Here is a 25,037-nt window from a genome sequence, read left to right as displayed (position 1 = left end):
GTCTGACTACATCTTGGGAAAGGAACATCAGGCAAGGAGAACCAGAGGCATTGAGAAACAGGGACAAAGAACAAATATGATGGCGGGCGGACATCAGTACGCCCGTCATCATAACAGTGATAGGACCGCCCACCAGACGTGCGGCGGTCCCACCAGCCCAATCAGGATGCGCCCGCCACACTAGCGGGTGCATCCTGGCCTTTTCACATTGCAGACGGTGCTACACGCTGCAGCACCGCCCGCAGTGTGAAAATGCCACGATGTGCATTTCCATGCACAACATGGCAGGCACCACGTGGTGCCTTCCACCTTGTGCAAGGAAATGTAGGGGGGTACCATGGGTACCCTCCCAGTGCACCCACTCCCCCACAGAGGAGGCCGGCAATGGGCCCCCAAAGCCAGTCTCCGCCTGTCTTTTTGTGGCAGGATATCCGCCGCAAAAAGACAGGTGGAAGGGCTCATCCTAATCACTATGGCGGTGCCTGCACGGCACCACTGCAATGATGCCCTAGTTCCGGGTTCTGCAAGGCAGGCAGAAAAGGAACGCCTTGCGGGACCATGGCGGACTGACTTTCCGTCCGTCGTGGAACCAATGTGATTCCCACCGCTGGCCCGGCGGTGGCGATCCTCCCATCATCATAATAAGCCCCACGGTTTGGTGGTCTTACTGCTGTAGAGAAAAAAGCTACCAATGGTACCAAGTATGAGAATCCCTCTGTCATGTGGCCCCACCAATCAAGCAGGTTTCTTGTTAAGTGCGACTACTCAACTGTAGGGGTCTGAAGGCGCTATGGAGGGGGTCTGCGGTTCATCAAAGAGCCAGATCTTGAGGTCCTTCCTGAATCGAGGTCCTTCCTGAATTGAGGCAGTGACGGTGATTGCCTGAGGTGTAGAGGGAGGGATTTCCATGTTATTGCAGAGAGGTAGGAGAAGGATCTTTCTCCGGCCGTGGTCTTGCAGATCCTTGGGGTGGGGGCCAGGCCAGGTGGGCAGAGCGGAGATGTTGGGTGGGTGTGTAGAAGAAGAGGAGGTGGTTGAGGCATGCTGGTCCGGTGTTGTGGAGGGCATTGTAGGAGTGGGTGAAGAGCTTGAAGATGAGTCTTTAATTGATCGGGAGCCAGTGGAGGTCTCTAAGGTGACTGGTGATGTGGCTGTACGGGGAATGTTCAGGTTTAATCTGGGGGAGGCGTTCTGGATGTTCTGCAGTTTCCTTAGAAGTTTTTGGGTGGTGCTGGAGCAGATTGCGTTGCCCTGTTGACGAGCTCATGGGTGTGCATTTTCCTGGACTCGGTAGGGATCCACTTGAAGATCTACCGAAGGAGGCGATGCGTGTGGAAGCAGGAGGATGGGACGGCATTGATTTGGCGGTTCATTGATAGCAAGGAGTCTAGGACGATGCCAAAGTTTTGTGAGTGCTCTGTGGGTGTGGGGGAGTCTGAGCGCTGCGGGCCACCAGGAGCCGTCCCAGGCGGAGGAGGTGGAACCCAGGATAACAGATTGTCTGAGTTGAACTTGAGGCAGCTGTCCTTCATCCAGGTGGCGACATCCTTCATCCCGCTGTGGAGGTTTCTATTGGTGACTGTGGGCTCGTCGGTGAGGGAGAGAATCAGCTGGGCGTCATTGGCATAGGAGACGCTGTTAAGCCAGTGGCTTCTGATAAGGACTGTAAGCTGGGCCATGTAGATATTGAATAGGGGGGGGCTCAGGGAGGAGCCCTGACGCACTCTGCAGCTGACCTCTGTGGGTTCTGAGTAGAACAGTGGAAGTCTGACACTCTGTGTTTGGCTGGTGAGGAAGGTGCAGGTCCATTCCAAGGCTTTGTTGTGGATGCCGGTGTCTTGGAGTATTGCGCAGAGGGGGTGGTAGGAGATGGTGTCGAAGGAGACCGAGAGGTCCAGGAGGATGTGGGCTGCAGTTTTGCCTAGTTCGAGGAGGATTCGAATGTCATCTGTAGTGGCGAGAAGTGGGGCCTCAGTGCGGAGGTTACTTCTGAAGCCCGATTGGGAGAGGTAGGTCCCGGATGTGGTTCGGTGCAACGAACTCAGAGAGTTGGGCCCTGGTGGCCTTCTTGGTGACTTTGGCTGGGAAGGGGAGCAGGGAGATGAGTCTGTAGTTCTTGAGGTCCGTCATGTCGGCAGAGGGTTTCTTCAGCAGGGGGTTGATCTCTGTGTGTTTCCAGTCTTCAGGAAGGGTGGTGGACTCAATAGAGCAGTTGATGGTGTGCCAGAGTTCGGGGGTGATGGAGGTGCTGGCTCTGTTGAAGATGTAGTGAGGGCAGGGATTCGAGGGGGCTCTGGAATGGATGCTATTCATGATCTTGAGGGTGTCGTCAGTGGTGAAGGTGGTCCAGTTGGGCAGTGTCTCCTGGGGTCTGGAGCCACTGAATGTGGTGGTTGCGGGGGGGCGGGTGGGTCTTGGGTTGCGAAGCTGTCGTAGATCTCCTTGATCCTTTGGTGGAAGAAGGTGGTGAGGTTGTCGCAGAGGTCTTGGAAGGGGGATGTCTGCTGTCTTTGTGCTTGGTTTGGTGAGTTCTTTGACCACCGTGAAGAATTATTTGCTGTTGTGTGCATTGGCGTTGATGAGTTACTATATGGCTGTTTTGTTTGTTGTTCTGATGAGGTGGTGGTGTGTGGTGACAGCGGTATTCAAGGCTGTGTGGTCTGCCAAGATTTTGCTGCTTCTCAATCTTTTCTCGAGCAGCCTGCAGGCGTGCCTGGACTCTTGGGAGTGTTGGCACAGTTGGCGATCCATAGGCGGAGGTCGCGTGCTGAGGTGTTGGCTCACGTGGATGTCGGTGGGGGGGGTTTTGCTGATGGAGGTGTTGAGCTGGTCTTCGGTGACCTTGTTCCAGCTTCCGCGTGGATAGCAGTGGGCGTGGTGATGTACGGTGGGTTTGGTGAAGGAGAAGTAGACACCATGGTGGTCGGTCCAATGTAGCTCGGCTGCAGCATCCAGACTTCTACTCAACAGCGAGCCACTGATACTTGCCCAGGCCTTCCATATTGAAACTCGAGTGAAAGCAGGTAAAACTTATTTCTGGCACACCTAGTTGCTGGGACTTGCTCCGACTGAAGGGCTACAGCACTAAGAGTCTTTGACATTTTAAAATCCATTGGGGAAGCTCTATGACTTGTACTCAGTAGCGGGCCAAGTCTGAATGTTGCCTCAAGTAAATGGGGAATAACTACAGTCCTTAGGCAGGGAAGTGGTACTCAGGATCTTACCCAGACAACCCTAGAGTGACAGCCTTATGACGATTATGTATATTATTCGTAGTGTATATTTCACATTGTGTTTGTATATAAATACTACTTTTTTCATAAAAGCAAGTATCTGCTGGAAATTCATTCACTGGAGTTGTTAAGCACATTTTGAATAATGTGCCCATGTAAAACATCCCTCTACATCTTCCCCATGCAGCCTTTCACTGTTTAACCCTCTCTGCCACAGAGGTGTCAAGTGCTGAAGGGGTAGAACTTGGCCCTAGTTGCTCAGAGTCCATAGTATGTCGGACTCTGGAATAAAAGGCCTCAGCCACCATGGTTGTGGTCAATAACTCCCTATGAATGGAATTCTGACAGAAACATTGTCCCACAAGCTCTGGTGTAGAAGTGCAATATTTTATGTGAGGATGACCACAATGTTTACGAGCAAAACGCAATCACTCACACAAAGAGGAGCCAATCGTTGAAGTGGGCTTACACATTGGCCTTTAATGTATGCAGCAACCTGTGGTGGATAGATGCAAAATGTTATAGACAAATTAACAGAATAATGGATGAAGACCACTGACCAAAAGCCCCCTGTATGTGTGTATATTCTAATATCAATTTCTGGGAAAAAGTACTATAAGTGATAAGACCTTAGTTACACACAGGAATAGTGAATGTAAGCAAATTGTGGGAAAACAAATCCTTCATTTACTCTACCCTGGAGAGCAGGCACGTTGAGCTGTTTTCCGAGTGTGGGTCATGGAGAGGCAATGACAAGTCAGAGGCAGGCGACACACAGCAGCTGGTCTCTTACAGTACACTCTTTGCTTCTTGCATTCAGAATAGGATTGCCTGTTACCTATCCTAAACAGGTCTTTCTGTGGATGTAAACTACGGGAGAGTGAAGGGTAAGATCTATTGAAAGTGTCAGAGCTCTGCTTTCTATCTCCGGTCCTATTGTCCATGTAATCGATCATTTAGGAGTTACAGGAGCAGAGCTTGGGGTAACAAAGAGAAAAGCAGGGATTGTTTGCCGCCCCTAAATTACATCCATGTCCACATGGCAGTGGGAAGACCATCGAACTTAAGAGAAGATATTTGGCTGGGACATGCAGTAACTTATTTGACAATTTAAGTAGAGCCCAAAAATAGCTTTCCATTGAAGGAGGGCAAATAACTGCAATCACATAACTGCATTTTTGGAGATGAGATGATGGATGGTGCTGGATGGAAGTTTATGTAGAACTGCGTAGTATAAAACTCATTGATCAAGAGAAGAAACCGATATCTCAACTAGTTTGAGAAACTTAAGTAGCTGTGATAGACAGATATTCCTGCGAGAATAAACTTCTTTCTCTCTAATAGGGCTAACACCTATCTTTCTTCAAGACTTGCATGGACAGCACTAGTCCACAAACTAAGCATGTGGCCAGGTGAAGTGGGATGAACAAGTACACTGACCATGGTGGAGAGGACAAGACAAGGAAGGAAGGAGATTTTAATAGGCGTGAGATTTAGATAAACTTTGGCAGACTTCTGCAAGAGTTGGTGAGCCAGGTCCAAAGTAAAAAAGAATCAGAAGTTAAAAATGACCAGCAGTGACACTCAGCTTGAGGTGGACTTGGTTGAAGGTTCTGATGGAAGAAAGTGAAACCTTTTGTGTGACTCCACAACATACCATTCTAGTAGTAAAGTCTTTGGGAGGGGAGTTCGACCATAACGCCTTAATGGTTAATCAAAAAGGTGAAGCAATGGAAGGCTGCAAATTTCAGTTTAAAGCATGCACAACATATGTTGTCCTTTCCTAACCATCCAGAAAGCACAACCTTTATTAGGTCATGAATGCTCACCAGGCAGGACTATGTGTGAGTGGTCTATGCACAGAACCCGCATTAGAAAATAAGCTGTCTGCAAAAGGTACAAAGCTAGATGGTGAGGCTAATTTTCCAAATGAACAAATTAGATAATATCTCTGCACGATTAGAACTATTGCACTGGCTCACAGTCAAACAAAATATTTTTTCACTCCTGTCCTAGGTACATCGAGCAGTATGGGGTTTGGGGCCTGTCTATTCTACACTAGTCTTCAAAAACCCACTGAAGCTGTGCACCTACAACTATAATAGAGCCAGGCTTTGGCACCAAACTCCAGAAATGCATTTAGTACTGTTTATGTATTTATTTAGGAGATTTATAAAGAGCTGAGCATTATTGGGGTTAATTATGCACTGTCTGGAAAACCCAAATAGGAATGGGGAAATTTGGAGAAGCAGAGTGTGAGGGAGCTAGAATTCAGCAGGGTTCATGTGATGAGGATCCTAACGTCATATCCAGGAAGAAAGGGCAATTACTTGGAAGCAAGCCTGAAAAGTTTGGTTTTCAACAATTTTCTTAACTCAAGGTAGGGAGAGTCTTCTTCAACAGGATGATTAAAAGAATTCCACAGTACTAGGCACTGGATCTCCAGAGTCTTGGTCAGTAGCACAAGGCCATTGTGGAATGTTGACTAGCACTGCAATCAGTGCTCTCCACCATTTTATGAGAAGAACTCACAAAGGCATGCTCAGTGGTCCTTTTTCCTGTGCAGCATCACAATCTCTCCAATAGCTTCTTTGATCCAGGATTGATTTCAGAATGCTATGCATGAAGCATATTGGGGTAAAGGTCCTTGCTATCTCCCGATACTAACTCCACACTGTGTACTGTACTGAAGCCTCATCTTCATTATGGATCTTAACAATGTCTCCAGTGACCACTGCAAGAAAAGTGCTCGATTAGCAATCTACGATGAAAGATATTTGGGTTAGGAAACCAAGCAGAGGAAATGTGACCAAAGAAAAAGGGGCTGATTAGAAGAGTGGTGACAGCAGGGATTTTGAAACGTCCGCTGCACATAGTTGAAGAGGTATGTTCCACAAAATAGGAAAACACGTTATTTAGGATATGCATTCTCTAACCTTTCAGCTGTTTTTATGGAGCGTGAGTTGTTGGGGCCGGGATAGAGGTAACAAGGGATTGGATGGTGAAGTTTGAAGTTAATGATTAACCTGAAGAGGTCCAGGGTGGATCAAGTGTGTTAAGCAAAAGAGGCTAAATGAGGCAAGAGCTCTGAATTACAAATCAGGATTGTTTACCATGAAGAAGTATGTTTGTGGGTGGTGAATCCTATTGTTAGGCGATGAAGTGTTCTCTGATGAGTAGAGTTTTTAGCTCCTTCTTAAATTCAGGGATGTGGAATTCCTATAGCTCAACACCCAGGACATATTGTTTGGGGTCAAGGACGACAAGTTTCATGTGTATTTTGTCCTTGGGACAAGCAGGCTCAGTCCCCTGCAGCCCAACCCCTTTGGCTGTCAGTTTGCAGAACCACATTATGGATCAGGGAAGGGCACTGTCTGCAGTTAAGGTAATATTTTTGTTCATAGGTTAATGCTGTTCAAACTTCTATTAATGGTTCATTCATTAAAAGCTTTTATTATTAGGGTGAGCGCTCTGAGTAAATGTTGTAAGCTCTGGCTGCACTCCTGACAGTGGCGTCACTGTGCAAATGTGCATACGTGTTTTCAAAGTTTAGCAATATGAGGCTAGGTATAATGCTCTCAGAATGCTCTCTGATTTGATGCAAAAATGTGCAGAAGCTTGAAAGCAAGATTGATGATGCTTTACTTTCAAAATAAAATGTTCATAAAAAATGAAAAAAATTGTTTTGCTAAACTAATGTAAAATTTCAGGTACCATTTCTTTGCAGCATCATTTAGTAACATGTGTTGATGCATGCTAGTATTTCCCCAAAATATTCATAATGGAAAATCAGTGTAACCAGTTTCAATAGGATTAGGGGAAACAAAAATAAACAAGCATTGGCAAAGACAGTAGGTCTGAAATTGGTGGTCAGCTTTTTAGTTTATTTAATGTGTAACTTGTTTTGGCGTGGTTTTGTATAACATTATTTGTGTGGGAGCTGCTTGGCCCTCACCATTATGACAAACATTAGCGTCAACAAAAATAGTTTTTTGGTCTCAAAAAGCACACACTGCCACAATAGTTACTGGCACTGAACAAAACTAATTTGTGTGCCAATATGCTCCTTGTGAAAGAGTAGAATACGGTCACTCACAGTGAAGCCAGCTGATACAGAGGGAGAGATAGATTTTTAATACACACAAAATATCCCGGTCAACGCCAGACCAAGGGGCCGATTATGATGGCGGACGGACCTGAGTCCGTCCGCCACCATAGAGCAGGAGGGAACCTCCGCATTGCCTGCGGAGTTCCCTCCTGTGCAATTAGGATGTGACCGCCACCCTGGCGGTCACATCCTCTATTTTTACCATTGCGGCGGGTGCGGCTTCAAGCTGCATCCGCCGCAATGGTAAAAATGCATACATTGCATTTGTATGCAGAAAGCGGCAGGCACCGTGCGGTGCCTGCCGATTTCTGCATACAAATGCAGGGGGGTACCATAGGTACCCCCATGTGCACCCTCCACCCCCCCTTCACCTAGGGGGCCCGCAACGGGCCCCGCAGTGAAGTTACACATGCTTTTCCACGGCGGAAAACCCGCCGAGGAAAAGCATGTTTTAAAGCCCTTCCTAATATGGTGGACGGTGTCTGAGAGACACCGCCACCATATTAGAGCTTTTCCGCCGCGGTTGTAAGCCAACCGCGGCGGAAAAGCTGCGGACGGAAACCAGGACCCACCAGCCATCCTAATGTGGCGGTGAGTCTTTGGTTGGTCCGCTGGGGTTTTTCCGCATCCTCCGGGCCGGCGGTGGCTTCCGCCGGCCCGGAGGATGCCGAAAAACCGCAATCATAATAGGCCCCCAAATTAGGGGCCCAATTATTAAAGAAAGTCTCAAAAGTGCACCCATTGTATATGTCTTTGCATTAAGTGCAGCTATACTGCTTTCGTTTATTCCCAAGAATTTACAGAAGTAGGACAAGAAATAGTACTCCTAGAAAATATTTGTGAACTGCATTTTAGCATGAGCAAATATGCATGTGTAGATTTGCCCAATGCGAAAATCTGAGTGTTTTCATGTTCACATTCCCTCAAACCACATTTAACCCAACTCTGGAAGCAGGTTTGCATCTGCCATTGTCAGGAGTAAATTTCCAACATTTCTAAGTATGGGAAAAGATTAGAGAAGAGTTGCTGAAAACCCTTAAAACATGCATGTTAGTAGGTTTGCACGGACTCAAAAGGCATTCTAACCCTGGAACTATTGCTTACCACTACCTTCAGCCCCAGTATGTAGATTTGCGGAAATGTGGCAACATAAGGGGATTCAGGGGTGGGGGAATCATATGACGCCCGAACCATGTTGTTTTTATAGATGGGCAAGAAGATTTATTGTCTATTATGTCCGACGGACAAGTAGACATTAAATTACGTTAGAACAACAGGCTGTGGGCCCTCTGGGGCTCACAGCCAATCCGAAGCTTGCAGAGAGTCTTTGGAGGCATCTGATTGGATAGCGGCCCATGACTGGGCTCTAGCCAGTGATTGGCTGTGGGGGTTAAACGTCACTCAGCTTATGCAAGCAGAAGTCCGTGGCCGTAGCGGGGCTCTCTTTCAGGTAAAGTAAGCAGTTTTGCCCGCTTCAGCTTTGCTAGTATTTGAAAGTGTGAGGTTGGATGCTCCCATTAAACTATTCTGTAATTGATTGCGTGAAATTGTGACAGAGGTGCGATTTTTTTTTTTTAGCAACTATCGGTAAAAATATTAATTAGTTCAAAAGCCTAGACCTGGCCGGCCGTGGCGTCTTAGAAGAGGACGTCAAAAAAGCGTATTGCAAGCAGGCGCGCTGCGCCACTACCGTGACAAAAAGAGGGAGCCAGGCTCTGAGGACAGCTTAATGGTGATTGCAGAGGCTTCAGACGTGGTTAGTGACCCCAAAAAACGAGAGTTCTTCGACAAGTGAAGATAATTATGAAGGGCGTCGGTGGCGGGCTCTGTGGACCCGTCATTCAGTTACACTTTCCACTGCGATCCTCATAATGTTTTCAGAGTTCTTCAGAGGCCGCAATTCTTTTGATGCGTGCTACTGTGCACGAAGCGCAACAAACACAAGTAAGTTAATGACCCATTTGCCAGCTTTGGGATGGGGGTCGGTGGATTCAGTAACGGGTTTTCTGCGGGCTCAGCGAGGACGTAATCACGTCAGCAAAAATCAAGACCCTCCAGTAGTGCATGCACTTAAAGGTATCTTGATGAAATCTACACCGGCTGCAGCAGTTAAATGAAGATTTTTTTGATAAGCACCTGAATCCAGACGGCAGAACTGCACACTCCGAAGGACGAGATTGTAACCTTCAATCAAGAAAGGGAACGAAGATTACCTTCCCTAATGAAGGAGACGAAACACCCACAAGCATCCTCTCCGATCTAGTCTTTGTTCTGAAAAGATAAACCCCATCTAGTCTTCAGAGGGAAGGCTCGGACATTATCCACCCAGCAAAAATCACCCTGTCTTCAAGGACGACATAATTGAAACAGAATCCCAGGCGAAGGCCTCCTGCCACCCAAAGCCGCAGAGCAGCGGGGCGACCTCATCCTCAGTTCCCAGACTGAATTCCTCCATCCTCAAAGAAAGTACTGGAGCAGATACTGCCCGCATAGCCACAACGTGGACAAAACAATCGAACTGGAAAGTTGTTGTTTGGTCTGAAGAAAAACTGTAAAAAGTGAGTGTTATACAGGAATATTCAATAGTAACATGCTTAAGCATTCTTATATTAAAACGGGTTTCATGTTTTCAAGTTTTTATCTACTGGGCCTGACCAAAGTTAGTGTGTGTGAAACTTGGGGTTGCATTTTGCAAGCTGTTGTTTTTTCACCGATATACAGCAGGGTAACATGACTTCACTGTGCACCAAGGTTAAATACTGGTAAAATGTAAACCCATATTTGTATAGTGCAATTGAACATCTGCATAGTGCATTAATGTTTGTTAAAGTCAATAAGCCAGACAGCAGAGACGCAACTTGACTGAGGCCCATTTGGAGGGAGAGGGGGGGCCCTAATCTTCCAACTATAGGCAGAGAGTGGCGATGCAGGGGCTCTAAGGAGGGGTGAAAACACAATAAAAAGCTTAGTTAACAAATGAATGGTCTTTGAAAGACGTCACCTGTGAAGTACTCGGTTGCAGCTGCGTGTGTGCCCGGGAAGCTGTCTCAGCCCAGGCTGACACACACGGGGGTGGGGGGAGGAGGGGGGGGGAGTAGGGTCTGAAGCCCTTTGATCCCAATCAGCGTTGCGCTGCGCGCCTGCCATACAGGGATACCATTTCTCCTGACTGGATGCAGCTGTGTGAGGGGTGTTCTCAATGAGGTGGGACACCACCCTATTTGTGAAGTGTCAAAGTCGCTATCAGAAGTTACTGGAAGGGGAGAGGTTTTAACTTTCCCATCCTTTGCATGGACTTTTGAGGGGGTTGGAATGCTTTCATTTTTTAAATCCTTTCATCTCTGGTAATGTCCATTTTCAGGTGTAAGGGCCTTTGCTTCTGTGGAACTTCTGAGAATCGTGGACAGTGTCTCTGTAAATCTCACCTCTTGTAAGTAATGTTCTTAATACAGTGATTAATTAATTTTTTTAAAGCATTGCTAGGGTGTTTAAAAGGGTTATTTTTTCGAGCAGATCGTTCTGAATAGAATAGAACTGCTGCGCCTGCTGTGACGGACCTTGTGTACTGAGAGACCCTCATGGCTGCAGGAAGCGCAGGCTCCCATCAACCTCATCGCTGCTATTGGAGTAGTGCCACTCAGCGCACCTTTCCATTGGTGGGCAGAGCAGATGCAAACTCCCTTTCACACCAGACGTGTGACAGATGCCAGATTGGGCAATTTCCTTTACAAATGGGTGATATTTTTCCCATTTGAGCGAGAAAATACTCAATTGACCAGTGCCTTCTATTTTTCAAGCTTAATCTGGCACATTGTGCGCATCTTTTTAAGCTGTGGGGGCGCCTCTGCGTCAGCACTGCAATTTTTCATTCTTGAGCTGCCATGCTTGCTAAAAAATTGTAAAAGGACACTGGCATTACTGGATAATGGGTAAGGAGGTACCCAAGAGGGAGGCGCAAAGGTGGCATTGCATTTGCGGGACTCACTACGATGATTTTCTTGAGGGAGGGTCCTGTCAGTCTGGAACAGAGGCACGACGCATAAATTGCACCATTCTCATTGTTTGTTCAGACCCAAAACGCCATGGCATGAATTCAGACCCAGATCTGAATATGGGTGAAAAATACATTTATTTCGAAAAGTGATCGTTGTTTTCCATAGAACACAGTAGCCGCCTCAATGTACTAATAATATAAAATTCTGCTATTTGTGTCATGTTGCAGAATGATATGTGATTGAGTCATCACTTTTAGGACTGGCTTTAGCCAAGACCTTTTGATTTTACTAAAATATGTATAATATTACTTAATGGTGCTTTCCGCCACCTCTATTCACCCGTTGGTCTGTTGTTGGGTCATTCCCATTTTGCTTCAACCCACTACCTCATACAGCATGGAGTAGTGGGTCAGCATCATTACTTAATCCTCTGATTAAAGTCACTTTGAGTAGCTGCAGTGCATTTTTCTCTTTCACAAGGTGCACATCCACACTCAAGGAGTTTCCTTGAGTACCAGAGTTACCAGATGTGATTGTAGGACACATTTGAAGTGAGCACATGGCATATTTTAGATTTATCAGTTCCTATCTCCTTCCAACGCTGTTGTAAATTCTGTTTGAAGTGGACTGCTGCTCTCTCATGGCATCTCCCCACTCTCTTTCCCCAGTGGTTATTTGATCAACTTTGCCCAGGGAAAAAACAAAATGTTATGGTGTTTAATTTGCTGTAGTTTTATTGAAACATAGGTGGGGTGTGTAACTTGGTTTTTAGTATCCAATATTTCTTTATACTAAGTACCCTCTTTCCTCCCATTTTCTTTCTTGCCTTTGTCTTCCTTCTTTTTTTCCATCTTTCTTTTCTGCCTTTCCTGTTTATCTTCCCTTTTTCCTTTCCTTTCTTTATTACCTTCCTTCATTCTTTATTTTTCTTTCCTTTCTTTTTGCCTTATTTTCTTTTACCTTTCATTTTTTTCCTTTCTGTTCATTCTTTTCTTTATTTTTATCCATCAATCATCTTTCTCGAGCAGTCAGTTACACATGATTTCTAATGTTTTTCATTAATTTTTTTATTGGTAACATGGATGGTAGATTTGAATTACCTTTATGTAAGCTTGTACTTTTCCAAAGCTCAAATCCTTGTTCTTAGTGTACATCTTTTCTTGGCTTTTAGGTCTAGAGTGCCAACCAGTGTAGCACCAGCTGTGAGTTCACAACTTGGCATGAAACAGAATCACTACGAAGCGTAGAGGCAGCATAGAGGTTCATTGCAGCAGGCAGCCGCAACCCTTGATTCTCAAAGAGTTTGGAAAAGTGTAGGAGGAAACCTGTATCTTTCAAGATTTAGTGTAATTTCCTGTCTGTGAAAAGTCAGAAGCAATAAATAGCTCAACATTTCTGGACAGTGAGTTTAAAACTGAATTAAGTATAGTCTCATACTTGATTACTTTGTCCAGTTGACAGGCAAATATGTCCCAACAAAGTCTATTCAGCTTTGGATTCAAAAAACATAAAGACAATGATAAAGATAGCCCAGGAGAAGGAAACCAAAAAACAACAACTGAGGTTGGGCCATGTACCCCTGCACAGAATCCTAACATAACTAAAAACAAAAAGTATGACGCTGAAAAAAGAAAACGAGTTTTTCAGTCACACTGGGTGGAATCCTGGCCATGGCTAGCCCTGAAGGAAAGTCCTGAGGGGGAAGGACCAAAAATGTACTGAACTATTTGCCAAAAATATCCTACTATAGCAGTCAGCTATTCGGGTTCCGGTAGGAATGCATTCTTAAGTGGATGTGACCAGTTGCGCATTGAACCAATCAGAGCTCATGAAACTAGTAAGGCACATATGACATGTGTTTCATGGCACCGCCAGGAAATGAAAGAAACCACTTTGCAATGTGAGACTGCTACAGCGAGTACCTCAAATGTCAGTGTTCATACAGAGCAGCCCCTCATCATGCAAGCACTGCAAAAACTGAAGGAAACAGAAAGAAAGAAACTGACCATCTTGTTTAACAATGCTTACCTAATTGCAAAACAAGGTAAGCCACTCTCAGACATGGACACCCTATGTAGGGCTATGAAGAAAGCAGGTGTGGATATAGGAGAAAATTATGCAAACCGCGAAAAAGCCTCAGAGTTCATTAGATGTGAGGCGGATATACTTCGACAGGACATCAAAAAAATTGTTTCAAATTCTCGCTTCATCTGCATTATTGCTGACGGAAGCACAGATAGTGGCATCACTGAACAGGAAACTGTGCTGGTCAGAGTAGTCCATGGTGGAAAACCCTACACTCTATTTGCAGATCTTGTTCCACTTGAACATGCACATGCTCTAGGAGTTCTGGACGGTATAGTTAAAGGAATCAAAAGGTTATCTTTGGATTTAATAGATATGAGGTCTACAGAACATCCGGGTCCATCACTAATCGCTGTCAATTTCGATGGTGCTGCAGTTATGATGGGATCTAAGGGAGGGGTTGCAGCACTCCTAAAGAAAGACATTCCTTTTCTTCTGCCGTTCCACTGTGTAGCTCACAAGCTTCAGCTTGGGATTCTAGATGCTGTAAAATCCCATCCCTCTATTTGTCAGTTTGAGCAAACTTTAAAATGGATTTTCAAATTCTATTGGTATAGTCCTAAGAGACGAAGAGATGCCAAAGAAATTTCAAGAATAATTGATGAAAACTTTGCTCATTTCACTGATATTAAACAGGTTAGATGGGTATCCAGCAAAACCAGGGCTTTGGCAGCCATGCAACAAAACCTGCAGACAGTGGTTCTACACTTGGGACAGGTCGCAGCTGGTAGTGATGATTCTGCTGCTAAGGCAAAAAAGTACCTCTCAGTTGTTACTAGTTTTACATTTATAAAAAACCTTTACAGTCTGAGAGATGTTCTGAAGCCAGTGTCTCAGCTTTCAGAATTCTTTCAGTCTCATGAACTGCTTTTATTGCATGTTCCACCTGCTGTAGAGAGGTGTGCGTTGACCCTAGTAGGCCTAAAGAGTGAGCTTGGTGAATATATGCAGCAGTTTAAAAAACTGTACCACCCGGAAGAAAAGAAGTTTGGACACATTTCTACTGATGGCTGGGAAATAAAGTTATCAGGACACTGCCCACCAGCAGCAACAATCCAAAGTGACAGTGAGCTCATTGACAGTATGGTTAAGTACATTGATAAGAGGTTTGAAAATTTTAATTGCATGCCGGTTCAAGGTTTTCAGGCATTCGATTATACACTGTGGCCAGAAAGTAGAGAGGAGCTTTATACATATGGGCTCTCTGATATTGAGGCAATTGTGCAACATTTTGAGGTACTTTTCACAACAGACGAGAGGTTGGCAATTGTAGAGGAGTTTTGTGGACTTAAAACCCATATGAAAAGCTTTCAGACCAAAGGTATTCCTGTATTGCCTGCATATTCCACCCTGCTAGCAACAAAACCTTACTCGTTGACTAATATATTAAAGCTTGTGGAGATGATGTTCACATTCAGTGTATCTACAGCAGAAGCTGAACGTGTCTTTTCTGCCATGAATATCATTAAGAACCCACTAAGAACACGGTTAAATCAAGATGTTCTCCAAGACCTAATGCTTCTTAAGGTAGAAGGACCCAACTTTGAGGATTATGACCCCAGCAGAGCTATTGATCTCTGGCTTACAACAGGAGGCACAAAGCATGTGTGCGGACATAAAAGGCCACATCTATCATAACTGTTGAAGTATTGCTAATATGGGATTTAGAGCATCCTGCCATGCATAATCGTTTATTGTTGTATTTCTATTCAATTTCTATATGTTTGGATAAAAGGGATAATCACGCTTGTCAAGTTTTCCTTTAGCATTATTATTGCACAGCATTTCATGGTTTACTGAATAAAGGAAAAATATATTAATGTTTCTCTGTCAGCCGGAGCCCTTATGTTTGATGTGGGACGGGAGTAGGTGGGACAAGTGGATTTTGCAGGACATGTAGATCTCAGTGGTATTTTGTCCCTTGGACAACTAGATTATTTGGAAAATTCCACACCCCTGGGGATTGCAAGTATACAAACACTACTATGGTATGAGCAATGGCATTATCAGAGAGGCTATATCAGAGCTCTGATATAATGAGATTGCAACCATAATTTGCCACTGCACTACATAGCACCACAGGGGCAAGTGGATTTTGTTACAGGACAAGTAGATTTATTAAGCAACCTGCCCCATGGACGAGTAGATATTTTATTAGATTCCACACCCCGGTTACATTTCAGAGGTGTTGAGGCATTTCTGACTCTGATGGGGACCCTGGGAGAGCAAATGGAAAAGGTGTGTTGGCTTCAGTTTTCCCTTTATTTTCCGTGCGGTGTTTCTAATCTGCCGATATCCTGGCTAGGTGTTGTGGGGTTCACCTGAGGTAGTTAATTTCTCTGCCAGCTATGGCGGGTGCTGTTTCTGGTAGCCTTGTATGTGAATTCAATGTGATTTTCTATGGAACATTTAAGGAGTTTCTGAACTTAAGTTAGAATAGTGAGTAGGTTCTGTACACCAATATTGGCCCTCATTGACAGTTACTGAGCTGCTACATGTGTTTTTCTTCTGGGGAGGCAGTTTGATATGGACTATTTTAAGATAGGAGCAGCAAAAGAAGCCAGCAGGGGTATTGGAAGGTTGCGGGCCGGGGGAATTGTAGCAGGAGGTATGTATGCTCAGCAGGCATCTTAAACCTACAGGACTAATTATTTTGTTGCACACCTTTGAAGTTTTTGTGCTAGGACCAACAAAAGGTGGATATGACTTTGGCTCTGTAGCCATTCATTTGATAAATGAAGAGACTTGTTAGAAGACTGTCCGGTTACCTTTACGGGTGGGAGGTTAATTTGTATGTGTGATCCCAACATGTAATATGATGCTACCGCACACCAGTCTTATCAGAGAGGAAGTTTCACACTATGGGGTCAGTTCACACTGTACCAGTCTTTCCCTGGACTTTTTGGGTAAATTGGTTTGTTAAGCAGATAGGGATAGGATTTACGAGGGACGCGATTGGATGGAGCCGGGGGGGGAAGTTTGGATGTGAGTGTGGGTGTGCTGGGGAAGGTATACTCTTTTGCCTTTTCACTGTGCACCTATAGGATCTTTTGTGTTTACACGCAGCAGACCTCCAGATTACCAAGGGATGATGTGCAGTAAGTGAGATGTTACTGTGAGTTAAGCCGCTTTCCTGAGCAGATCTGTGTGAAGTCTTCCTTCTTTATGCTATTGCTGTTGGGGTGACGGGGTAGAAAAGGGTTACATGCTTTTTGCAACAGGTTTTGTATGGATTGTGTGGTGTTGTTAGATGCTTGGCGGTGGCATAGCAAGGGTGCCAGTGGCCCCCTGTTGCAAGGTGAGTATCATAAAATAGCCATTGTTACTGGGATTAAAGGGCCCCTATTGCCTTATTCCCCTGTGACACTACATCTGCTAGAAATGCTTCTGTGCCTGATGGGATGGTTTAGTCTCTCGAGACAATCAGCTCTGGAGCGAGGTTGCCGGTGGTGGGGGGCGGAGGGGAGGTAGTGTGGGGGTGAGCTGCTGTGCTCAGAGGGTATCTTGGGCATGGATCTGACACTGAGATTTGTGAGTGGCGGGGAAGGATCAATGACTATTAGTTGCAAGGAAATTATTCCAGAAGCGTTTTGGGCTGTTAGGCCTTAAGGCATTTAAGACGGGCGGGATAGTTTGCATATATATTAACGAAGCATTTGGCATAGGCTGTGATTGTGAGGCCAGGATGTTATATGAGTCATTAGTGAGGCATTTCTCACACTTAAGAAGTTCCTTGTCGTGACTGTGCCGTCCTGTACGAATGCACCACGTACCTTCCATCCCCGGCGCCCCTGAATTCCCTTAGAAAAATATTAATGGACACGGGCATCACTTTTCCCACCAAGGAATGGCAAGGAAACACTTGCCTATAACTTATGTTTCACGGTCTAAGCGTTTTCCATTATTTAAAAACAAACAATAAATAAAATACCTTTGACTTCTTATTTACACCGTTCAGGCTGAGTGTACATCTGAAATCCAGCCATTCTTGACAGTACTGCAGAGGCGCGTGGCAAGAATTTGCATACAAAGCAACCGGTTTATCCCGGGGGCGCTTGACCCTTGATGGGTTTTCATGCACGCCCACCTCCTCCCACCTGTGATGGGTCAGATACACGCCCACCTACCCCCGTGAGGGGTAAGTTGCCCCCCACCGCCCCCATGCTTCTCTTCAGCCGCTCACTCCAGGCACCTGTGTGCCTGCCACGCTGCCTGTGCGCATGTGATGCAGCGCGTGGGTGACGACGCGTCACGCGCGGAGGCCGTTAGTCCGTGACGTCACCCCGGGGTTCTGTTGTACGTAGAAGGCCTCGCAGTGCACGGGCATCCGAGCTCGGGCAGGAGGGGGAACCCGAGCCGGCCCGGCCACGGTCATGAGCGGAGGGGGAGGGTTACTCCGGCAGTGTCCGGCTACCGTTAATAACAGGCTTTTATCGGAGAGCGCCGGCGCTTTCCACGGCTCCCGTGTACCTGCGGCGCAGCACGTCGGCTTCTGGGCCTGAGCCACGGAGGGAGGGGATGGAGGTGGGCCCGGTGGGGAGCAGAGGGATGGAGGTGGGCCCGGTGGGGAGCAGAGAGATGTAGGGAGCCGGGTGGAAGGAGGAGGGGCGGAGAAGAGCAAGGGAAAGGCCGGCGGTGAGGAAAGGGAAGGAGCATCTTCCCGACGGCCCCCAGCGCCTAGAGACCCTTACGGGTGATTGTGCGCTATACAAATGTGGATTATTATTATTATTATTATTAGCAGCGAGATATGGGGAGAACCGGAATATTCGAGGAGTGGGGGAGCAGGGTCGCGGTACTGGGCAAGAAGAGACAAAGTAATGGGTAGCGGTGAGAAAAGTGTGGGTTAATGGAGGAAGAGAGGCGATGAGCCGAGTGGTTGCAACAGGGGAGGATATAGCGTAAAGACCAGAGCTGCCAATTTGGAACTGGGGAGCCAGGTTCGAGTCTGCATGGGCTCAACATTCTGTGATTCTGGACAAATTACTTAATCTCCCCACGCTTATAAAAAAAAATGTATTCTTGTGAGATGTGACTGGTGCTCGTGTAAAGGACTAATACCTTCGGGTCATTGACATACAGTGCAGTGGTTTAGTGTGGTACAGAGTAGAGTACAGTGAAGTGGAGTCGCATAGAGTAGAGTGGACGGGTGTAGAGTGTTGCAGGGTATGGTGACATAGTGAGCAGCGGCATATAAATCGACAGCGTACATTGTAGCGTCGTAGAATACAGTGGCTTATGTTAGAGTAGTGCATAGTAGAGTGCATTGCTGTGGAGTTGAATGGGTTAGAGTTCACTGGCTACAGTTGTGTATACATAGTGCAGCAGAGTGCAGTGGTGTAGAGTGCAGTAGTGTAGTGTTTAGAGTTCAGAGGCAAAGTGCAGTCTTTAGGGTGACCAACCATCTGTAAATTTCACTGAGCGTCCGTGATTTGGATCTCACGTCCATTGTGCTTGATGATCCCTTTTATGGACGCCTTTTGTCCATAATTTTGGACAATGCAGGTAGCAGCACTGTTATCCTACAAGAACCGTCGGCTCCCTGGCGGGTCGGGCCGCCTCGCACTCTTTCTCTGAGCACAAGAGCTGCCCCCACTCCCCCTGTAATTCTGTCTGCCGGCTGATTGTCACAAACTGAATTACAATCGGCCAGTCTGGGCTGTTAAAGCATGTGGTGGGCCTCTTGCCTCCGTATAGGGCAGGACATTCTGTTTTACCAGTAGATAAAGAAAAATGTTGCACCTCACCAGATGGAGAAAATGTACAGAATCCAGTTCATGAAAGAAGCCAGCGAGAGAAGATAAAAAGAAGAGGTTATAGTTCTTTTGCAGTTTCATTATTTTAGAACTGAAGCATTTTCAATACTATATACCACAAAGCCTTAGTTGCTGCTTTTTTAGGTCTCACCTAGCTTCGCGCATGCGCTGCTTAGGAAAAGACCTATAGCCATGGCTTCGGCTTTTGAGCCAAACACGTGCACGCATTCCATTGCCTTCAATGGCAACGCGTGCACATGTGACGATTTACTTGCGGGAGCGAGTGCTACCATATGGTAGCAATTATCGCTCCCGCAAGTGAATCGCGCAGCCCCCCCACCTACCCCCTGCTGCTGCGAAAGGCGCGTCCGTGCCTCCCCCTGCTGCTGCGTGCGCTTGTTTTTCTCGTTTTGGGGGAACGAGGAAGAGGCTTGTGCTCCCCGCCCGCAGGCTTTAATTTTCACAAAGAAGCACTCCAAGCATGGTAATTTAATAAAGTTGTTTATTAAACTGGTTGTGACGTAGGGAAGACACCTCTTAAATTACGCATGACGCGTTTATTTTTTTTAAAGTTGTGTTGTTCAGACAGGTTTCTGTTGAACAAAGCACGCGAGGCGTTGCTGGCATTCCTCGGCTTCTGTGGTACGGCGCTGCAGGGGCCCTTCCCTTCCCTGCTCGGAATCTGCTCCAGGCAACAGCACGCAAGCCCGGACAACAAAGCAGAGACTCGGAGGTGCCCAGAAACTTCTACCGGCAGCGCGCGGCAGGGAAAACTACAGGGTATTTGAGGACCAAGTTACTGGATGTGCTACGAAAGAGCAGAGAAGCTGAACCCCACAGCCTCCTACGTTAAAAACAAGTTATGCTAACTTGAAGCATACAGATTTAAATGATCTGTTGCTTTTAAGCAACACCTTTTCCCGTTGCACAGGACACACCTGTGGGTATACTCTCCATAAACCTACGAGTATGAGTGCTATGGGCATTAGGGAAGAGTCCAAGGGAAGGCATGACATTCCCGAAGTTAAATACTTCTTTTTGCTGTAGTATTTTTAGCAGACGGCCACTTTTCTGGCTTTTAATTTGACCAATTAGGCCACCTGATAGGAGGGTAAATTCTGCAGATTCCTGTGCGCAAATTGCGGCCCAATTAAATAACTCTCGGGCAGAGTTTGGTATTAAGTGAATGTGCAATTTCCTATCCACTCTGCCTTATTCACATTATAACAGGGACCTAGATGGCTTAAGACTGCCTGTTTGCTGATTGTCAGACCGATTTGCGTCAGCCTCCACCTGGCGATAAATTGTCAGGGTAAACACCCATGGGGTGTTCTGTTTGTCCCTACATTGTAATCCTTCCTCAAACACAATTGCCATTTTCACCTGAAAACAGATCAGTTCCCAGATTGTAATTGGGCCCCAGATTACAATTGGGGCCAAAAATGACATTGCTGGTTCTGTGAGTAAGCTATTTTGAAAAGACAAAGGTTTTGGCTAGTCATCCCAATTAAAGGAGAGGATCTGGAGTTCCAGAGTCATGTGCTTTCCTCACTGCTCTAACTAGTCCTCTGTATGACAGTGCATTTTCTGTCTGTAAATGCATTGACATGAGGATTTTTTTAAGGGACTTGGTGTATGTTGCATAGTTGCCAACTTTAAAAAATATTTTCTACGGACACTTTGCAGCACAGCTATCAATTACTTAATTGAAAATTTACCACACCCACTGCCCCAAAGCTCCGCCCAACCCACACAATTAGCATAATTTAAATCTGCTTTCTTATCATAGTGCAGATTATAAGGTCTCCACAAGAGAGAATTGCTGGGAATTTCAAACCTAAGGCCAAAGTAGCTGAGTTGAAAAAATTCTCCCATTCAGCTGCATTGGAGAATTTTTTAAACTCGGCTACTTTGGCCTAAAGTTTGAAATTCCCATCTTAATTCCATGCAAGACACTTGGCTGGGCTGGAAGTGCAATTTGCAGGACTGTCCTGGGATAGTGAATTACCTGGGACAGTCTCCAACTTGCCTGGACTGTCTTGGCAAAAAAGGGACAGTTGGCATCTATGATGTTGGTAGAGTTTCCTTTGCATGTTTTTGGGCTTCCTCCATGCAGAGGCTTGCATACAGGGCTCTAGATTCTGGGTATTGCTTGCAGAGGCAACACGTACAGAATCTAGGGGAGTTATTGCCACTTTCCCTCCCATTGTTCGCAAACATATAAGAACAGTTTGTCGACTCCACCTGCATATTTGAGTTTGAAAAGCTAATTAATTATCTGCAGCATTGCCGAGAAGATTCGAGGATACCTATAAACCAATGTTTTTAAGCACCGATGTTGGTTCTGATTTAAAGGTTTTACTTTAAGTAGACTCGTTATTCTAAACAACTGCATTGCTTTTAGGATGATGCAGCAAGTGTTAAAAGGACCCCAGGCTTCAACGCTGGCGCTGATGCTGCAAACATGGACAGGGCGATCAAGGCTAAAGGTAGGTTTAAAAGCTCGAGTGACTGGTTTGTATATTCAGTTGTGTCATTCCAGGGGGCTTGCTAGTCGCATACACTGTGTTCTAAAATGTCCAGGACACAGGCCTCATTATTTACAGCCATTCTCTTGTGAAGTAGTGCCTGGTCTAGCCTTCTGCAGCCGTTTCTGTTGTTAATAATTATTAATTTAGTCATAAAATAGTACTTGGAACTGAGCTCGCAGACACTTTCTCGAAGAATCTCTTATGTAACACTATGCACCTCCACTATTTCATCAACTACATTAAATTGAAGTACCTCTACATAGTGCATCAACACTTTTAAAGTTAGGGTAAGAATTCGGGTTAGGCTACGTGGTAGCACTGGGGTAAGAGTAAACAGGCAGGTTAGACTTGGGGCCATGTTTAGGTTAGAGGGCTCATCTCTAATCCCACTTTTTGGACCCCAAGCAGGTGGCTCAGCACCCTCCAACTTCCCTTGCTCCCTTTAGACTTCCATTGTATTTACCTTTACTTTTTATATCATTGTGCTTGTCCCATTAAGTTTTATGTTTTTTTTCGTTCTTCATTTTAATTAATTTTATGTGCCAGTCTTAATTTCCTTTGACCCGTTTTTTTTGCGGACTGACTTTTGTCGCTTCTCAAGGGCAGGAGCGAAAGTCTGTGCTTTGTTTTCCTTCTTCGAAGTGCCGTCTACCCTGCCTCAGGGCTGCTTCATTATGGTCCCCCTGGGTTGTTGGTGCGCGGAAAAGACACCAAATACAAGCCCATCTGGACCACACTTAGAGCCGGGGATCCGGGCCTTCTCTCTCCCTGGACACTAAAGTAAGACTTTACTATTCCACCAAGTCTCTCCTCTGGGTCAACAATTACCTCCTCTCCTTATCACAGGCCCAGCTCTGAATGGGAAAGTCTTTTTCTGCCTCAGCCAATGAAAGTTCTCCTCCAATTTGATTCTCCTCATAGATAGTACTTCTCACCAGTCTCCCTCTACACCTGGCGTCTACTACTTTCAACCTACCCAATACTCTCCTGCCCAGCAGCAGCGCACTTCTCACGAATTAACTTCATTTATGTGGCTTACTTATACATAAACTCTCACTCTCTACCAGTGGACCAAACAGAGATTTGGGACCTTATCAACACTCATGTGCCTGAGGTTGTCTTCATCACTGAAGCTGACTTAATGTCTCGTCCAACCCAAACATTTCTGTTGCAATATCCCCTGGTTATAAAGTTATCAGGCAAGAGGGATTGCTCACCTGTTGCTGTTTTGGAAAATAGAAAGGAGTACTGGACTGCGAGCACGTTGGAGTCGCTCTTCCTGCTGTTTTAATACTCCACTTCTCGCGGAACCCGCTCCGCGGGTCCCGCATCGTCTGTTGTCATCTTGGACTGCGCTGTCAGAAGTGCGCTGTGCTACGAAGCTAAAGCGTCTTTTAAACATTACTGATTGAACTCCTGGGGCGGTGGTGAGTGCAGGGCTGCGAGCGAGGGCAGGACTACTAGTCCCAGGAGCGCCTGACCCTCGGCATTTCCATCAGCTGACCCGCTCTCCCTGCCGGCTCCTCCCCCGCCTCAGCGCAGTTAAAAACCAGCGTGTCAGTTTCCCTGATTGGATTGCTCACCTGTTGCTGTTTTGGAAAATAGAAAGGAGTACTGGACTGCGAGCACGTTGGAGTCGCTCTTCCTGCTGTTTTAATACTCCACTTCTCGCGGAACCCGCTCCGCGGGTCCCGCATCGTCTGTTGTCATCTTGGACTGCGCTGTCAGAAGTGCGCTGTGCTACGAAGCTAAAGCGTCTTTTAAACATTACTGATTGAACTCCTGGGGCGGTGGTGAGTGCAGGGCTGCGAGCGAGGGCAGGGGCAGGACTACTAGTCCCAGGAGCGCCTGACCCTCGGCATTTCCATCAGCTGACCCGCTCTCCCTGCCGGCTCCTCCCCCGCCTCAGCGCAGTTATAAATCTCCCACTTGGTACCGCAACGCGGGAGCGCGCGGGAGCGCGCCGGGCGAAGCCCGGGACAAGGGCGGGACCGTCTGAGGCCGTCAGAGGCTGAAGTAGGCTGGGCTGGGCCCTCTCCCTTTGATCCTTGATATCATTTTGTTTGACATTCCTTTACAGGCTTGTAGTGTACCTTAGGGAGTTTGATCAATTTTATCTTATGTAATCTTTTCTCATGACGTCTAAAAAACTGCGTTCTGGTCGTGTTCTAGTAGGGAAATCTGGGTCTAAAACGAAATCTAACCCTTTACGCAACAAAATTACGTCCTCTATGCAACTTAAAGGCCAGTGTCAGCTTTTCAACTTATGGGATAAAGGGAAAGACAAGTCGTTTGAGTCACAGCCCCCAAGCGTGGTTCCAGATTATAACGCTCCGGAGTCTGTTAATATGGTTATTAACATTTCCTCTACCCTGAGTTTGGTTCCTAGTCAATCTCTATTAATACCTGCTAGCCCCGTAATAGTAAGGGGTTTGCCTTTGACTTCAAACGACTTGCAACTGAGACCGAATTCTCCTTCTGAGTCTTCGGGTAGTGAGGTTTTGAAACCCGATAGTACTGTTCTTCCCCAAGCGTCCCTCATGGAAGTTCCCAAAGTTATAGTGAACACTAGTCCTCTGTCAGTTTTGCCAGTTAATCCGCCCGTCCTAGAAAGGGATTTTACATTACCTGACATCGATTTAACAGCTCATAAGGATCGGATGACAGCCTTACAGGGGAAATCTAGGGGTATCCCAAATTCAAATGAAGTTATATCCATTTCAAGTGCGGGTCCACTAAGTAGTACACCCTCTAATAAATTAGATTTTTCCCTTGCTCAATTAAACTTTACCTCTTGTTCTGGCCCTATTTTGAACAACTTAGCTGAGGGGTCTCCAAGTATTGATGGGAAGTTAATTTCTAATTCATTATTCTCTTTGGAATCTATTTTATCTTCGATTCTGAGCCTACTTGAAAAATTTGTGGGAGGTTCTGAGTGCATTTTTGACACGGTAACTCAAATTTTAAAAGTTCTTTTGCAAAATAAGAATGGAGCAGTGTCTGATTGCCCTCCATCGTCTGCTACTCTGATGGAGATCCCCAAAAAAAGTTCTCCAAGTGCTCAAATAGCACTGGATTCAGCTCAAACTCCTCTCCTCATGGATGGCCAACAAACAATGAATCCAGCAGCACTTCCAGCTGACCTTAAAATTTTCAAAGCGGTTTCTTCTGGTGCTAATTGTGTAGCTTCCATTAGTGATAAGATAGAGGAAGTTTCTACGTCCCCAGTCAACCATAAGATTGAAACACCCTCTCTTTTCCCTATATTTTCCTTACAGTCAAAAAATGAGGAGATCTGTATAGTAAATACTGGAATAGCTGACAATTTG

At 45.9% G+C, this 25,037-nt stretch overlaps 1 protein-coding gene and 1 long non-coding RNA gene across 2 annotated transcripts in view; one reads left to right on the top strand and one right to left on the bottom strand.

Moving 5' to 3' along the window:
• LOC144761216 (uncharacterized) overlaps positions 1-17,524 on the bottom strand; it is a 163,964-nt gene extending 146,440 nt beyond the window's left edge. Inside the window, exon 1 of the long non-coding RNA XR_013595633.1 lies at positions 17,353-17,524. This is a non-coding gene — a long non-coding RNA (uncharacterized LOC144761216). The remainder of the gene's footprint in view (positions 1-17,352) is intronic.
• A 1,501-nt stretch (positions 17,525-19,025) lies between these two features.
• Positions 19,026-25,037, top strand: part of LOC144761214 (uncharacterized) — a 120,724-nt gene continuing 114,712 nt past the window's right edge. Inside the window, exons 1-2 of the mRNA XM_078646698.1 lie at positions 19,026-19,234; positions 21,582-21,666. Coding sequence (XP_078502824.1) covers positions 21,642-21,666 — 25 coding nt within the window. The 5' untranslated portion in view covers positions 19,026-19,234; positions 21,582-21,641. The remainder of the gene's footprint in view (positions 19,235-21,581; positions 21,667-25,037) is intronic.

Source organism: Lissotriton helveticus, chromosome 6, assembly GCF_964261635.1.
Source record: "Lissotriton helveticus chromosome 6, aLisHel1.1, whole genome shotgun sequence".
Taxonomy (NCBI): domain Eukaryota; kingdom Metazoa; phylum Chordata; class Amphibia; order Caudata; family Salamandridae; genus Lissotriton; species Lissotriton helveticus.
Note: the sequence above shows the minus strand (reverse complement) of the source record. Positions and strands in the feature narration are given on the sequence as shown.